The sequence below is a fragment of the Balaenoptera borealis genome, assembly GCF_965194805.1.
Source record: "Balaenoptera borealis genome assembly, chromosome: X".
NCBI lineage: Eukaryota > Metazoa > Chordata > Mammalia > Artiodactyla > Balaenopteridae > Balaenoptera > Balaenoptera borealis.
The window spans coordinates 87,854,194-87,866,976 of record NC_138881.1 but is presented as its reverse complement, the minus strand read 5'-3'; the positions used below and the strand labels follow the sequence as shown (position 1 = coordinate 87,866,976).

Below are 12,783 nucleotides of genomic sequence, written 5' to 3'. Positions count from 1 at the left end.
GATTATATAAATCATATCAGTTTACACTATGATTTTAAATCTGAGAGTTATTACACTTTTACGTGCTTCTATCACTGACCAAACTAAGAAGCACCCCATTAAAAATCTTTAGACTAATTAGTTTGTTGGAGATAATATTTTTTGTTGGTAATGGTGAAAGTACCCCACCCAGTGTTTTTTTATTCTGCCATCTAAAGCAGATAGAAAGTTAATGTATACACACTACCACACTGGAATTGGATATAATACTGAAAAAGGGCTATTGGTTTGCTAGGATTTATAAAATTTGGAATTTTAAAGAAATGTCCACAAAATTCTATATATTAACCATAAACATGGGTCTTCTGTTTTCCCAAACTGATGTAAGATGCCAAGCCAATAAATAAAAGTTTGAGGATGTATTAATTTGCTGGGGCTGCCATAACAAAATATCACAGACTGGGTGGCTTAAACAGAAATTTATTTTCTCACAGGTATGTAGGCTAGAGGTCCAAGATCAAGGTGTCAGCAGGTTTGGTTTCTCCTGAGGCCTTTCCCCTTGGATTTCAGATGGTCACCTTCTTGCTGTGTCCTCATGTGGTCTTTCCTCTGTGCACATGCATGTCTGATGTCTCCCTGTGTGTTCAAATTTCCACTTCTTATAAGGACACCAGTCTAATGGCCTCATTTTAACTTGATCACCTCTTTAAATGCCCTGTCTCCAAATATAATCACATTCTGAGGTATAAGAGGTTAGGATTTTAACATATGAATTTGGGGAAAGGGGAACAATTTAGCCCATAACAGAGGGTTATCATGATAAAGAGAAAGTTAAAATGAACCCTTATCATATGTACAGGAAGTCCACCACAGAACAGGTTTCCAAGTTGTTTAGTTCATTGTGAGGTGAAATGTACAGAATGGTAAAATTCCACAACTCCACTTTGGAAAGGAAACCTGGGGAGTTTGACATCATTTGTTTGCACTTTATTATAATACACCCTTGTGTGAACTCATGGGTGATGACTCGATGGATGTCTGTCAAATATGTCCATATAATACTAAAAACTCAAAATATATGAATAGCCTGTTTTACCACAGTATCTACCCATCTGGAACTTGCTTTACTGTTTCTGTGACCACTGCCTTTACTGTAAGTTGTATGGTAGACTGAATAATGCCCCTCCCCTCCAGTGATGTCAATATCTTGATCCCTGGAACTTGTCAGTATGTTACCTTACATGCTAATGTAAATAAGTTAAGGATTTTGAAATGGGAAGATTATCCTGGATTATGAAGATGGGCAAATGTAAGTACAGGATCCTTAAAAGAGGGAAGCAAAAAGGTCAAAGACAGAAGGAAGAGATGGGACAATGGAATCAAAGTTTGGAATGATGCAAGGAAAGGACCATGAACCAAGGAATGTAGGCAGACTCTAGAGGCTCAAAAAAGACAAGGAAATGGATTCACCCTTCACAGCCTCCAGAAGGAATCAGCCTTGCCAATATCTTCATATATCCCAGTGAGACTAATTTTGGACTTTTGACCTCCAGAACACTAAAATAATAAATTCATGTTGTCTTAAGCAACCATATTTGTAGTAATTTGTCACAGGACCAATAGGAAACTAAGAAAAGTGGTCTCTGATTTTAAGCAGTAGAGAGATATACTAGAACTCTTCTTTAGGGAATTACCTAGGTGAATTGTTGAGAATATTGATATTAAGCACATCACAAAGTCCCTATCCACTCTGCCCTAACCCTACTGCTGTATGCTCTAAATCATAAGGCTGTAAAACAACAGCTGATAAGACGTTGCTGGAGTTTAAGGGGATTATTTAGAATTTAGGAAATAGCACCAAGGCCTATTTTCAGGCTTAAAGATCTCAAGCTTGTTTACTGCTCTGTGAGGAAAGGTGAACTCGTAAGTATTATTTTGTGATAACAGTGGCAGATAAAAATAAAGTAGGTGGAAAAACTCAGCATACGGTCTACAAGTGTATGATTACTAACTAGTATGTTCCCTAATGTCTATTGAATCCTTTGAGGAGTAGCAACAGCCCTTCTTTTCCTAAGTCCTGACTAGCCTCTCTATTCCTGGAAAAAGCTATTTGTAATGTTTAAAAAGGTACAGAAAAGCATATATGATATTATCAATGTTTTTAAAGAGATGCTATAACTGCTAGCATCCTTTGAATAGCAAACTATAATAGCATGTCCCAAACATTCAATTTATGGTATTTTTCCCTGCAAGGATTAATGATGATGAATTATTTCCAACTAACATATAAATATGGTGGTTCTGGATCTCTGATATACAGAGTTTACGAAAGTGATGAGGTTAAAAAGTCTCCACATTGTGTTTACTACCAGAATCTAAGATTCATTTGCATCTTTGACAATGTAGCTTGCTAAATAAAAGAGCCTCATAATCAAAATGAACAGACTAGACCAGAAACCATAAAACTCCTAGAGGAAAACACAGGCCAAACAATCTTTGTCATAAATCGTAGCAGTATTTTTTTGGATCTGTCTCCTAAAGGAAAGGAAATAAAAGCAAAAATAAACAAATGGGACATAATTAAACTTAAAAGCTTTTGCATAGCAAAGGAAAGCATTCACAAAACGAAAAGACAACCTACTAAATGGGAGAAAATATTTGTAAATGATATGACCAATAAGGGATTAATAGCCAACATATATTATATAAATGGCTCATACAGCTCAACATCAAAAAAACAACCCAGACTTCCCTGGTGGTCCAATGGTTAAGACTCCATGCTTCCACTGCAGGGGGCACAGGTTCAATCCCTGGTCCCCCTGGTTGGAGAAGTTCCACATGCTGCGTGGTGTGGCAAAAAAAAAAAAAAAATGTTTGAAACATTAAAAAAAATTTTTTAAACTTTAAAAATTTTTTTAAAAATTAAAAAATATTTAAAAAACAAACAACCTGATTAAAAAATGGGCAGAAGACCTAAAGAGACATTTTTCCAAAGAGGAAATGCAGATGGCCAACGGATACATGTAAAGATGCTCAACATTGCTAATCATCAGGGAAATGCAAATCAAAACCACAATGAGATATCTCCTCACACCTGTCAGAATGGCTATCATGAAAAAGAACACAAATAACAAATGTTGGCGAGGATATGGAGAAGAGGGAGCCCTCGTACACTGTTGGTGGGAATGTATTGTAAATTGGCGTAGCCACTATGGAAAACAGCATGGAGGTTCCTCAAAAAACTAAAAATAGAACTACCATATGACCCAGCAATTCCATTCCTGGGTATATATCTGAAAAAAACAAAAACACTAATTCAAAAAGATACATGCACCCTAATGTTCACAGCAGCATTGTTTACAATAGCCAAGACATGGAAACAACCCAAGTGCCCATCAATAGATGAATGGACAAAGAAGATGTGATACACAAACACACATACACACACACACACACACACACACACACACACACACACACACAATGGAATACTACTCAGCCATAAAAAAGAATGAAACTTTGCCATTTGCAGCAACATGGACAGACCCAGAGAGTACTATGCTAAGTGAAATAAGTCAGAGAAAGACAAATACTGTGTGATCTCTCTTATATGTGGAATCTAAAAAATAAACTAGTGAATATAACAAAAAAGAAGCAGACTCACAGATATAAAGAACAAACTAGTGGTTACCAGTAGGGAGAGGAAAGAGGGGAGGGGCAATAAAGGGGTAAGGGATTAAGAGGTACAAACTATTACGTATAAAATAAGCTACAAGGATATACTGTACAGCAAGAGAATATAGCCAATATTTTATAATAACTATAAATGGAGTATAATCTTTAAAAATTGTGAATCACTATATTGTACATGTGTAACATATAATATTGTACATCAACTATACTTCAATAAAAAAAATGAACAGAGACCATGTGGCTCTTGCTAAAAATCCACAAATGCAATCAATATCAAAATTCCAAAGGCCTTTTTAGCAGAATTGGAAAAACAGATTCTCAAATTCACATGGAATTGTAAGGGGCCTCAAATAGTCAAAACAATTTTGAAAAAGAACAACTTTGGGAGACTCACAATTCTTTTTTTTTTTTAAAGATTGATTGATTGATTGATTGATTGATTGCTATGTTGGGTCTTCGTTTCTCTGCGAGGGCTTTCTCTAGTTACGGCAAGCGGGGGCCACTCTTCATCACGGTGCGCGGGCCTCTCACTATCGTGGCCTCTCTTGTTGCGGAGCACAGGCTCTAGACGCGCAGGCTCAGTAGTTGTGGCTCACGGGCCTAGTTGCTCCGCGGCATGTGGGATCTTCCCAGACCAGGGCTCGAACCCGTGTCCCCTGCATTAGCAGGCAGATTCTCAACCGCTGCACCACCAGGGAAGCCCCTTCACAATTCTTAATTTCAAAACATACTACAAAGCTACAGTAATCAAAACAGAGTGGTACTGGCATAAGAATACATATATAGATAAATGGAATATATTTGAGAGTCCAGGCATAAACTCCTACATCTATGGACAACTGACTTTTGACAATGGTACCAAGACCATTCAATAAGAAAATAAATGTCTTTTCAATAAATGCTTCTGTGACAACTAGAAAGCCACATGCAAAAGAATGATGTTGGACCCCTACCTCATACCATATATAAAAAATAACTCTAGGGAATTCCCTGGTGGTCCAGTGGTTAGGACTCTGAGCTTTCACTGCTGAGGGCCTGGGTTCAATACCTGGTTAGGGAACTAAGATCCCACCACAAGCTGCGTAGCATGAGCCAAAAAAAAAAAGAAAAAACGTTGTTCTCAAACTTGTTTTTTTTAAGAAGGACATTATGATACCTACATGGCCCTGTGACTAGGGGACTTAAGACTAAGATAATATCTACCAAGAAATGCTCAGTAGCATGAAAGAACACTCAAAAAAATCATAATACTGAGACTTATGGGTTACAGTCTGACATGTAAAGAGCTTGGAAGTCATCATTCCCTTTGTCACTGTAAGAAAAAAACTGAACAAACTGAAAATCAATATCTTTGAGATCCATCAGAGAATTGAGGTCACAGGACAAGCCAATGCACCCAAAACTAAAGAGAGAAGTGGATACTGAGAACCATAGGTTACTGAGAGCAGAAACCCACTGCTCTCAGTGGGCTCTCATGAAGTTTAAATGTTTCTCTTAATACTGGAGTCAGTACTGGAACACTTATACAGTAATTGATGAATTGCTGGAGGCTCTGTGTGATCTAGTTTTAGAATTAAAAAATCCAGGGGGTTCCCTGAGAGGGGTCTCCATACTTTCATGAGTTTTACCATCAAGAGCCCTGCCAGGTTCTCAAGGTAAAGAGTGGAGAAATATATCCTTGTTCCTCTAGTAGGTGGAGAGAAAAAGTAACCATCTGAAATATACCCAGAGCATTCTGTTCTCCTTAACAAATGCCTGCTACCCCCAAGGGAAATTATTTTACCAGAGCCTAACTGAATTGAGTTTTACCAGAGCCTAACTGACCTAGGGGAATGAAACACCAAACTCCAGCCCCTGTTAGCATTCAATGTAAGGGAAGGGAAATACTTATCTCCAGTCCCCTCTAGCCTTCCTGTACCACTTAATGGGGAGCACAGAGCTGAGAAGCATGTATAAAGGTAGCAGCACAGGGGTACAGGTTCACTATAGGACTAAGACCTAATCATAAGACTATAGAAAAATTCCCCTTGTCCTCACACTTTATTACCATAGCAATTAGGCTCCTGTATACTAACAAGGTATTACAGCAGAAACAACTATAAGTCTCAGACCCTATAGAGGAAGGATTCTCTAAGGAAGCCAAAGACAACAGAGCAGGGGAAAAGCAAGGACACTAGAGAAAATTTTAGTCTCTGACACCTACAACTACAGAAAACATTAAACACAGTCTAACGACTCCTAGACAGATAAACATAAAACCTTACACTAAAGGCCTATTTCAGTTCTGTTGCCCAATATATCCTGTCTGGCTTTCAACAAAAAATTACAAGGCATGCTAAAAGGAAAAAACAGTCTGAAGAGAGAAAGCAAGCGTCAGAATCAGACTTAGATATGGCACAAATTTTGGAACAATCAGACCAGTATGCTAAAGGCTCTAATAGAAAAAGTGGACAACATGCAAAAGCAGACGGGTAATGTAAGCAGAGAGATGAAAACCCTAAGAGAGAATCAAAATGAAATGCTAGACATTAAAAACACTCTAACAGAAATGAAGAATGCATGTGAGGAATACCTTCATCAGTAGATGAGACATGGCCAAGGAAAGAATCAGTGAGCTTGGAGATATGCCAATAGAAATTATGCAAACTAAAAAACAAATAGAAAAAAGAATGAAAAACAAAGAACAGAATATTTAAGAACTGTGGGACAATTACAAAAGTTGTGCTTTCTGTGTGTAACTGTAAGCTTTTAGCAGTTTCTCTTCTATCTCTGGGCCTCGATGCAGGGCAGAAACTGCTTTGAATTCCTGAAGAGGCCTGTAAGGCAAAATAAATATATCGAAAATAACTTATACCATTTAAAAAAAATTTGTAACATATGAATAATGGGATAACAAAAGGAGATGAAAGAGAGAAATAAACAGAATACCTATTTGAAGTAATAATGGCTGAAAATTTTGTAAAGTTAATGATAGATGTAAATTACAGAAAGGAGCTCAGAGAACACCCTACAGAATAAATATCAAAAAATCTACACTTAGGCATATCATATTCAAGCTTTAGAAAATCAGACAAAAGAAAATCTTCAAAGAAGCCAAAGGAAAAAATGCCTTACTTATAGGAGAATAAGGAAAAAATTACATTGGACTTCTCTTCAGAAACTATACAAGCAAGAAAAGAGTAGAGTAAAATATTTAGAGTGTTGAAGAAAAAAACACACTGACCTGGAATGTTGTATCAAGTAAAATACTTCTTCAAAAGTGAAGAAGAGATAAAGATTTTCTCAAGTAAATAAAAATTGAGGGAATTTATTCACAGTAGACTTGCCTTGTAAAAAATGTTAAATTCTTCATAAAGAAGGAAAATTATATAGGTGTGAAACCAAGATCTATCTATGTGAAGAAAGGAAGAGAATTTGAGAATGAATAGATGAACTTAAAAGATATTTCATTTTTCTTATTCCTAATGATCAAATAACAGTTTGTTCAAAATAACAATAGAAACAATATATTCAGTGATTACTGTATATAGTTGAAATGAATGGCAACAATATTGTAATGGTTGGGAGAGAGGAATTGGGAGTACATTGTAATAAAGTATAAGAACTACACAAGCAGTATAGTATTATTTGAAACTGGACTTAGACTAGTCACCAATGTAAATGACAAATTCTAGAGCAACCACTAAGAAAATTTTAAAAAGCATACATAATTAATATGCTAAGAGAGGAGAGTACACAGAATAATAAAAAATGGTCAATTAAAACAAGAGAAGGCAGAAAAAGAGTGGAAGACAAAAGATGAAACAAAAACATGGCAATGAACAGAAAATAGTTACAAATGTGGTAAATATTAATTCAATATAATCACTTTTGATATGAATGGTATGAATACACCAATTAAAAGGAAGAGACTGTCAGGATAGGATTAAAAAACGAGATCTGACAGGAGACCTTCAAGATGGCAGAAGAGTAACACGTGGAGATCACCTTCCTCCCCACAAATACATCAGAAATACATCTACATGTGGAACAACTCCTACAGAACACCTACTGAACGCTGTCAGAAGACCTCAGACTTCCCCAAAGGCAAGAAACTCCCCATGTACCCAGGTAGGGCAAAAGAAAAAAGAAAAAAACAGAGACAAAAGAATAGGGATGGGACCTGCACCACTGGGAGGGAGCTGTGAAGGAGGAAAGGTTTCCACACACTAGGAAGCCCCTGCACTGGCAGAGACGGGGGGGGGGGCAGTGGGGGGGAAGCTTCAGAGCCACGAAGGACAGCTCAGCAACAGGGGTGCAGAGGGCAAAGTGGAGAGATTCCTGCACAGAGGATCAGTACTGACCAGCACTCACCAGCCCAAGAGGCTTGTCTGCTCACCCGCCGGGGTGGGTGGGCACTGGGAGCTGAGGCTCAGGCTTCAGAGGTCAGATCCCAGGGGGAGGACTGGGGTTGGCTGCGTGAACACAGCCTGAAGGGGTTAGTGCACCACAGCTAGCCGGGAGGGAGTCCGGGAAAATCTCTGGACCTGCCTGAGAGGCAAGAGACCATTGTTTTGGGGTGCATGAGGAGAGGGGATTCAGAGCACCGCCTAAATGAGTTCCAGAGACAAGCGCGAGCCGCGGCTACCAGTACAGACACCAGAGACTAGCATGAGATGCTAAGGCTGCTGCTGCAGCCACCAAGAAGCCTGTGTGCAAGCACAGGTCATTATCCACACCTCCCCTCCTGGGAGCCTGTGCAGCCCGCCACTGCCAGGGTCCTGTGATCCAGGAACAGCTTCCCCGGGAGAACACACGGCATGCCTCAGGCTGTTGCAATGTCACGCCGGCCTCTGCCGCCACAGGCTCGCCCTGAACTCCGTACCGCTCCCTCCTCTCGGCCTGAGTGAGCCAGAGCCCCCAGAATCAGCTGCTACTTTAACCCCGTCCTGTCTGAGTGAAGAACAGACACCCTCAGGCGACCTACATGCAGAAGCAGGGCCAAATCCAAAGCTGAACCACAGGAGCTGTGTGAACAAAGAAGAGAGACGGAAATCTCTCCCAGCAGCCTCAGGAGCAGTGGATTAAAGCTCCACAATCAACTTGATATACCCTGCATCTCTGGAATACCTGAATAGACAACGAATCATCCCAAAATTGAGGCGGTGGAGTTTGGGAGCAACTGTAGACTTGGAGTTTGCTTTCTTCTTCTAATTTGTTTCTGCTTTTATGTTTATCTTAGTTTAGTATTTAGAGTTTATTATCATTGGTAGATTTGTTTACTGATTTGGTTGCTCTCTTCCTTTTTTTTTTAATATGTATATTTTTTTCCTTTTTCTTTTTTCTGAGTGTGTATGTGTCTGCTTCTTTGTGTGATTTTGTCTGTATACCTTTGCTTTTACCATTTGTCCCAGGGTTCTGTCTGTCCTTTTTTCTTTATTTTTTATTAATTTTCAATTTTTTTTTACTTTTAATAACTATTCTATTTTTTATTTTAATAACTTTTATTTTATTTTATTTTTCTCTTACTTTCTTTCTTTTTTTCTCCCTTTTCTTCTGAGCCATGTGGCTGACAGAGTCTTGGTGCTCTGGCCAGGTGTCAGGCCTGTGCCTCTGAGGTGGGAGAGCCGAGTTCAGGACATTTGTCCACCAGAGACCTCCCGGCCCAACGTAATATCAAACAGCGAAAGCTCTCCCAGAGATCTCCATCTCAGCACTAAGACCCAACTCCACTCAACGACCAGCAAGCTACAGTGCTGGACACCCGATGCAAAACAACTAGCAAGACAGGAACACAACCACACCCATTAGCAGAGAGGCTGCCTAAAATCATAATAAGGCAACAGACACCCCAAAACACACCACCAGATGCAGTCCTGCCACGAGAAAGACAAGATCCAGCCTCATCCACCAGAACACAGGCACTAGTCCCCTCCACCAGGAAGCCTACACAACCCAATGAACCAATCGTAGCCACTGGGGACAGACACCAAAAAAACCAGGAAGTACGAACCTGCAGCCTGCAAAAAGGAGACCCCAAACAGAGAAAGTTAAGCAAAATGAGAAGACAGAGAAACACACAGCAGATGAAGGAGCAAGGCAAAAACCCACCAGACCTAACAAATGAAGAGAAAATAGGCAGGCTACCTGAAAAAGAATTCAGAGTAATGATAGCAAAGATGATCCAATATCGTGGAAAAAGAATGGAGAAAAAACAAGAAACCTTTAACAAGGACCTAGAAGAACTAAAGAGCAAACAAACAATGATGAACAACACAATAAGTGAAACTAAAATTCTCTAGAAGGAATCAATAGCAGAAGAGGCAGAAGAACGGATAAGTGACCTGGAAGATAAAATAGTGGAAATAACTACTGCAGTGCAGAATAAAGAAAAAAGAATGAAGAGAATTGAGGATAGACTTAGAGATCTCTGGGACAACATTAAACACACCAACATTCGAATTATAGGGGTCCCAGAAGAAGAGAAAAAGAAAGGGACTGAGAAAATATTAGAAGAGATTATAGTTGATAAATTCCCTAATACGGGAAAGGAAATAGTTAATCAAGTCCAGGAAGCACAGAGAGTCCTATACAGGATAAATCCAAGGAGAAACACGCCAAGACACATATTATTCAAACTATCAAAAATTAAACACAAAGAAAAAATATTAAAAGCAGCAAGGGAAAAACAATAAATAACACACAAGGGAATCCCCATAAGGTTAACAGCTGATGTTCCAGCGAAACTCTGCAAGCCAGAAGGGAGTGGCAGGACATATTTAAAGTGATGAAGGAGAAAAACCTACAACCAAGATTACTCTACCCAGCAAGGATCTCATTCAGATTTCACAGAGAAATTAAAACCTTTATAGACAAGCAAAAGAAAAGAGAATTCAGCAACACCAAACCAGCTTTACAACAAATGCTAAAGGAACTTCTCTAGGCACGAATAACAAGAGAAGGAAAAGACCTGCAATAACAAACCCAAAACAATTAAGAAAATGGTAATAAGAACATACATATTGATAATTACCTTAAATGTAAATGGATTAAATGCTCCAACAAAAAAACATAGACTGGCTGAATGGATACAAAAACAAGACCCGTATGTATGCTGTCTACAAGAGACCCACCTCAGGCCTAGGGACACATACAGAAGGAAAGTGAGGGGATGGAAAAAGATATTCTATGCAAATGGAAATCAGAAGAAAGCTGGAGTAGCAATTCTCATATCAGACATAACAGACTTTAAAACAAAGACTATTACAAGAGACAAAGAAAGACACTACATAATGATCAAGGGATCAATCTAAGAAGAAGATATAACAATAGTAAATATTTATGCACCCAACGTAGCAGCACCTCAGTACATAAGGCAAATACTAACAGCCATAAAAGGGGAAATCGACAGTAACACAATCATAGTAGGGGACTTTAACACCCCACTTTCACCAAGGGACAGATCATCCAAAATGAAAGTACATAAGGAAACACAAGCTTTAAATGATACATTAAACAAGATGGACTTAACTGATATTTATAGGACATTCCATCCCAAAACAGCAGAATACACCTTCTTCTCCAGTGCTCATGGAATATTCTCAAGCCTTGGAAAATTTAAGAAAATTGAAATTGCATCAAGTATCTTTTCCAACGACAGCGTATGAGATTAGATATCAATTACAGTAAAAAAAATCTGTAAAAAATACAAACAGATGGAGGCTAAACAATATACTACTTGATAACCAAGAGATCACTGAAGAAATCAAAGAGGAAATCAAAAAATACCTAGAAACAAATGACAATGAAAACACGACGACCCAAAACCTATGGGATGCTGCAAAAGTAGTTCTAAGAGGGAAGTTTATAGCAATACAATCCTACCTTAAGAAACAAGAAACATCTCAAATAAACAACCTAACCTTGCACCTAAAGCAATTAGAGAAAGAAGAACAAAAAAGCCCCAAAGTGAGCAGAAGGAAAGAAATCATAAAGATCAGATCAGAAATAAATGAAAAAGAAATGAAGGAAATGATAGCAAAGATCAATAAAACTAAAAGCTGGTTCTTTGAGAAGATAAACAAAATTGATAAACCATTAGCCAGAATCATTAAGAAAAAAAGGGAGAAGACTCAAATCAATAGAATTAGAAATGAAAAAGGAGAAGTAACAACTGACACTGCAGAAATACAAAGCATCATGAGAGATTACTACAAGCAACTGTATGCCAATAAAATGGACAACCTGGAAGAAATGGACACATTCTTAGAAAAGCACAACCTTCTGAGACTGAACTAGGAAGAAATAGAAAATATGAACAGACCAATCACAAGCACTGAAATTGAGACTGTGTTTAAAATTCTTCCAACAAACAGAAGCTCAGGACCAGATGGCTTCACAGGCGAATTCTATCAAACATTTAGAGAAGAGCTAAAACCTATCCTTCTCAAATTCTTCCAAAATATAGCAGAGGGAGGAACACTCCCACGCTCATTCTACAAGGCCACCATCACCCTGATACCAAAAGCAGACAAAGATGTCACAAAGAAAGAAAACTACAGGCTAATATCACTGATGAACACAGATACAAAAATCCTCAACAAAATACTAGCAAACAGAATGCAACAGCACATTAAAAGGATCATACACCATGATCAAGTGGAGTTTATCCCAGGAATACAAGGATTCTTCAATATATGCAAATCAATCAATGTGATACACCATATTAACAAAATGAAGGGGAAAAACCATTTGATCATCTCAATAGATGCAGAGAAAGCTTTCAACAAAATTCAACACCCAGTTATGATAAAAACCCTCCAGAAAGTAGGCATAGAGGGAACTTTCCTCAACATAATAAAGGCCATATATGACAAACCCACAGCCAACATCGTCCTCAATGGTGAAAAACTGAAATCATTTCCACTAAGATGAGGAAGAAGACAAGGTTGCCCACTCTCACCACTATTATTCAACATAGTTTTGAAAGTTTTAGCCACAGCAATCAGACAAGAAAAAGAAATAAAAGGAATCCAAATTGGAAAAGAAGAAGTAAAGCTGTCACTGTTTGCAAATGACATGATACAATATAGAGAATCCTAAAGATGCTACTAGAGAACTACTAGAGCTAAA

The 12,783-nt window shown here is 38.3% G+C and overlaps 1 protein-coding gene across 11 annotated transcripts in view; it reads right to left on the bottom strand.

Moving 5' to 3' along the window:
• The window catches only part of ARMCX5 (armadillo repeat containing X-linked 5), a 135,791-nt gene that overhangs the window by 101,334 nt on the left and 21,674 nt on the right, over positions 1-12,783 (bottom strand). For 2 of the 11 annotated variants that reach the window (XR_014239573.1, XM_082377250.1), the window contains one exon: positions 444-2,514. The exons of the other annotated variants lie outside the window; for them this stretch is intronic. Coding sequence is in view for 1 of the 2 variants with exons in the window: in XM_082377250.1 (XP_082233376.1) it covers positions 2,479-2,514 (36 nt within the window). In the remaining variant the exon portion in view is untranslated. Of the gene's footprint in view, positions 1-443; positions 2,515-12,783 lie in introns of those variants that run through there. 11 annotated transcript variants of the gene reach the window in all.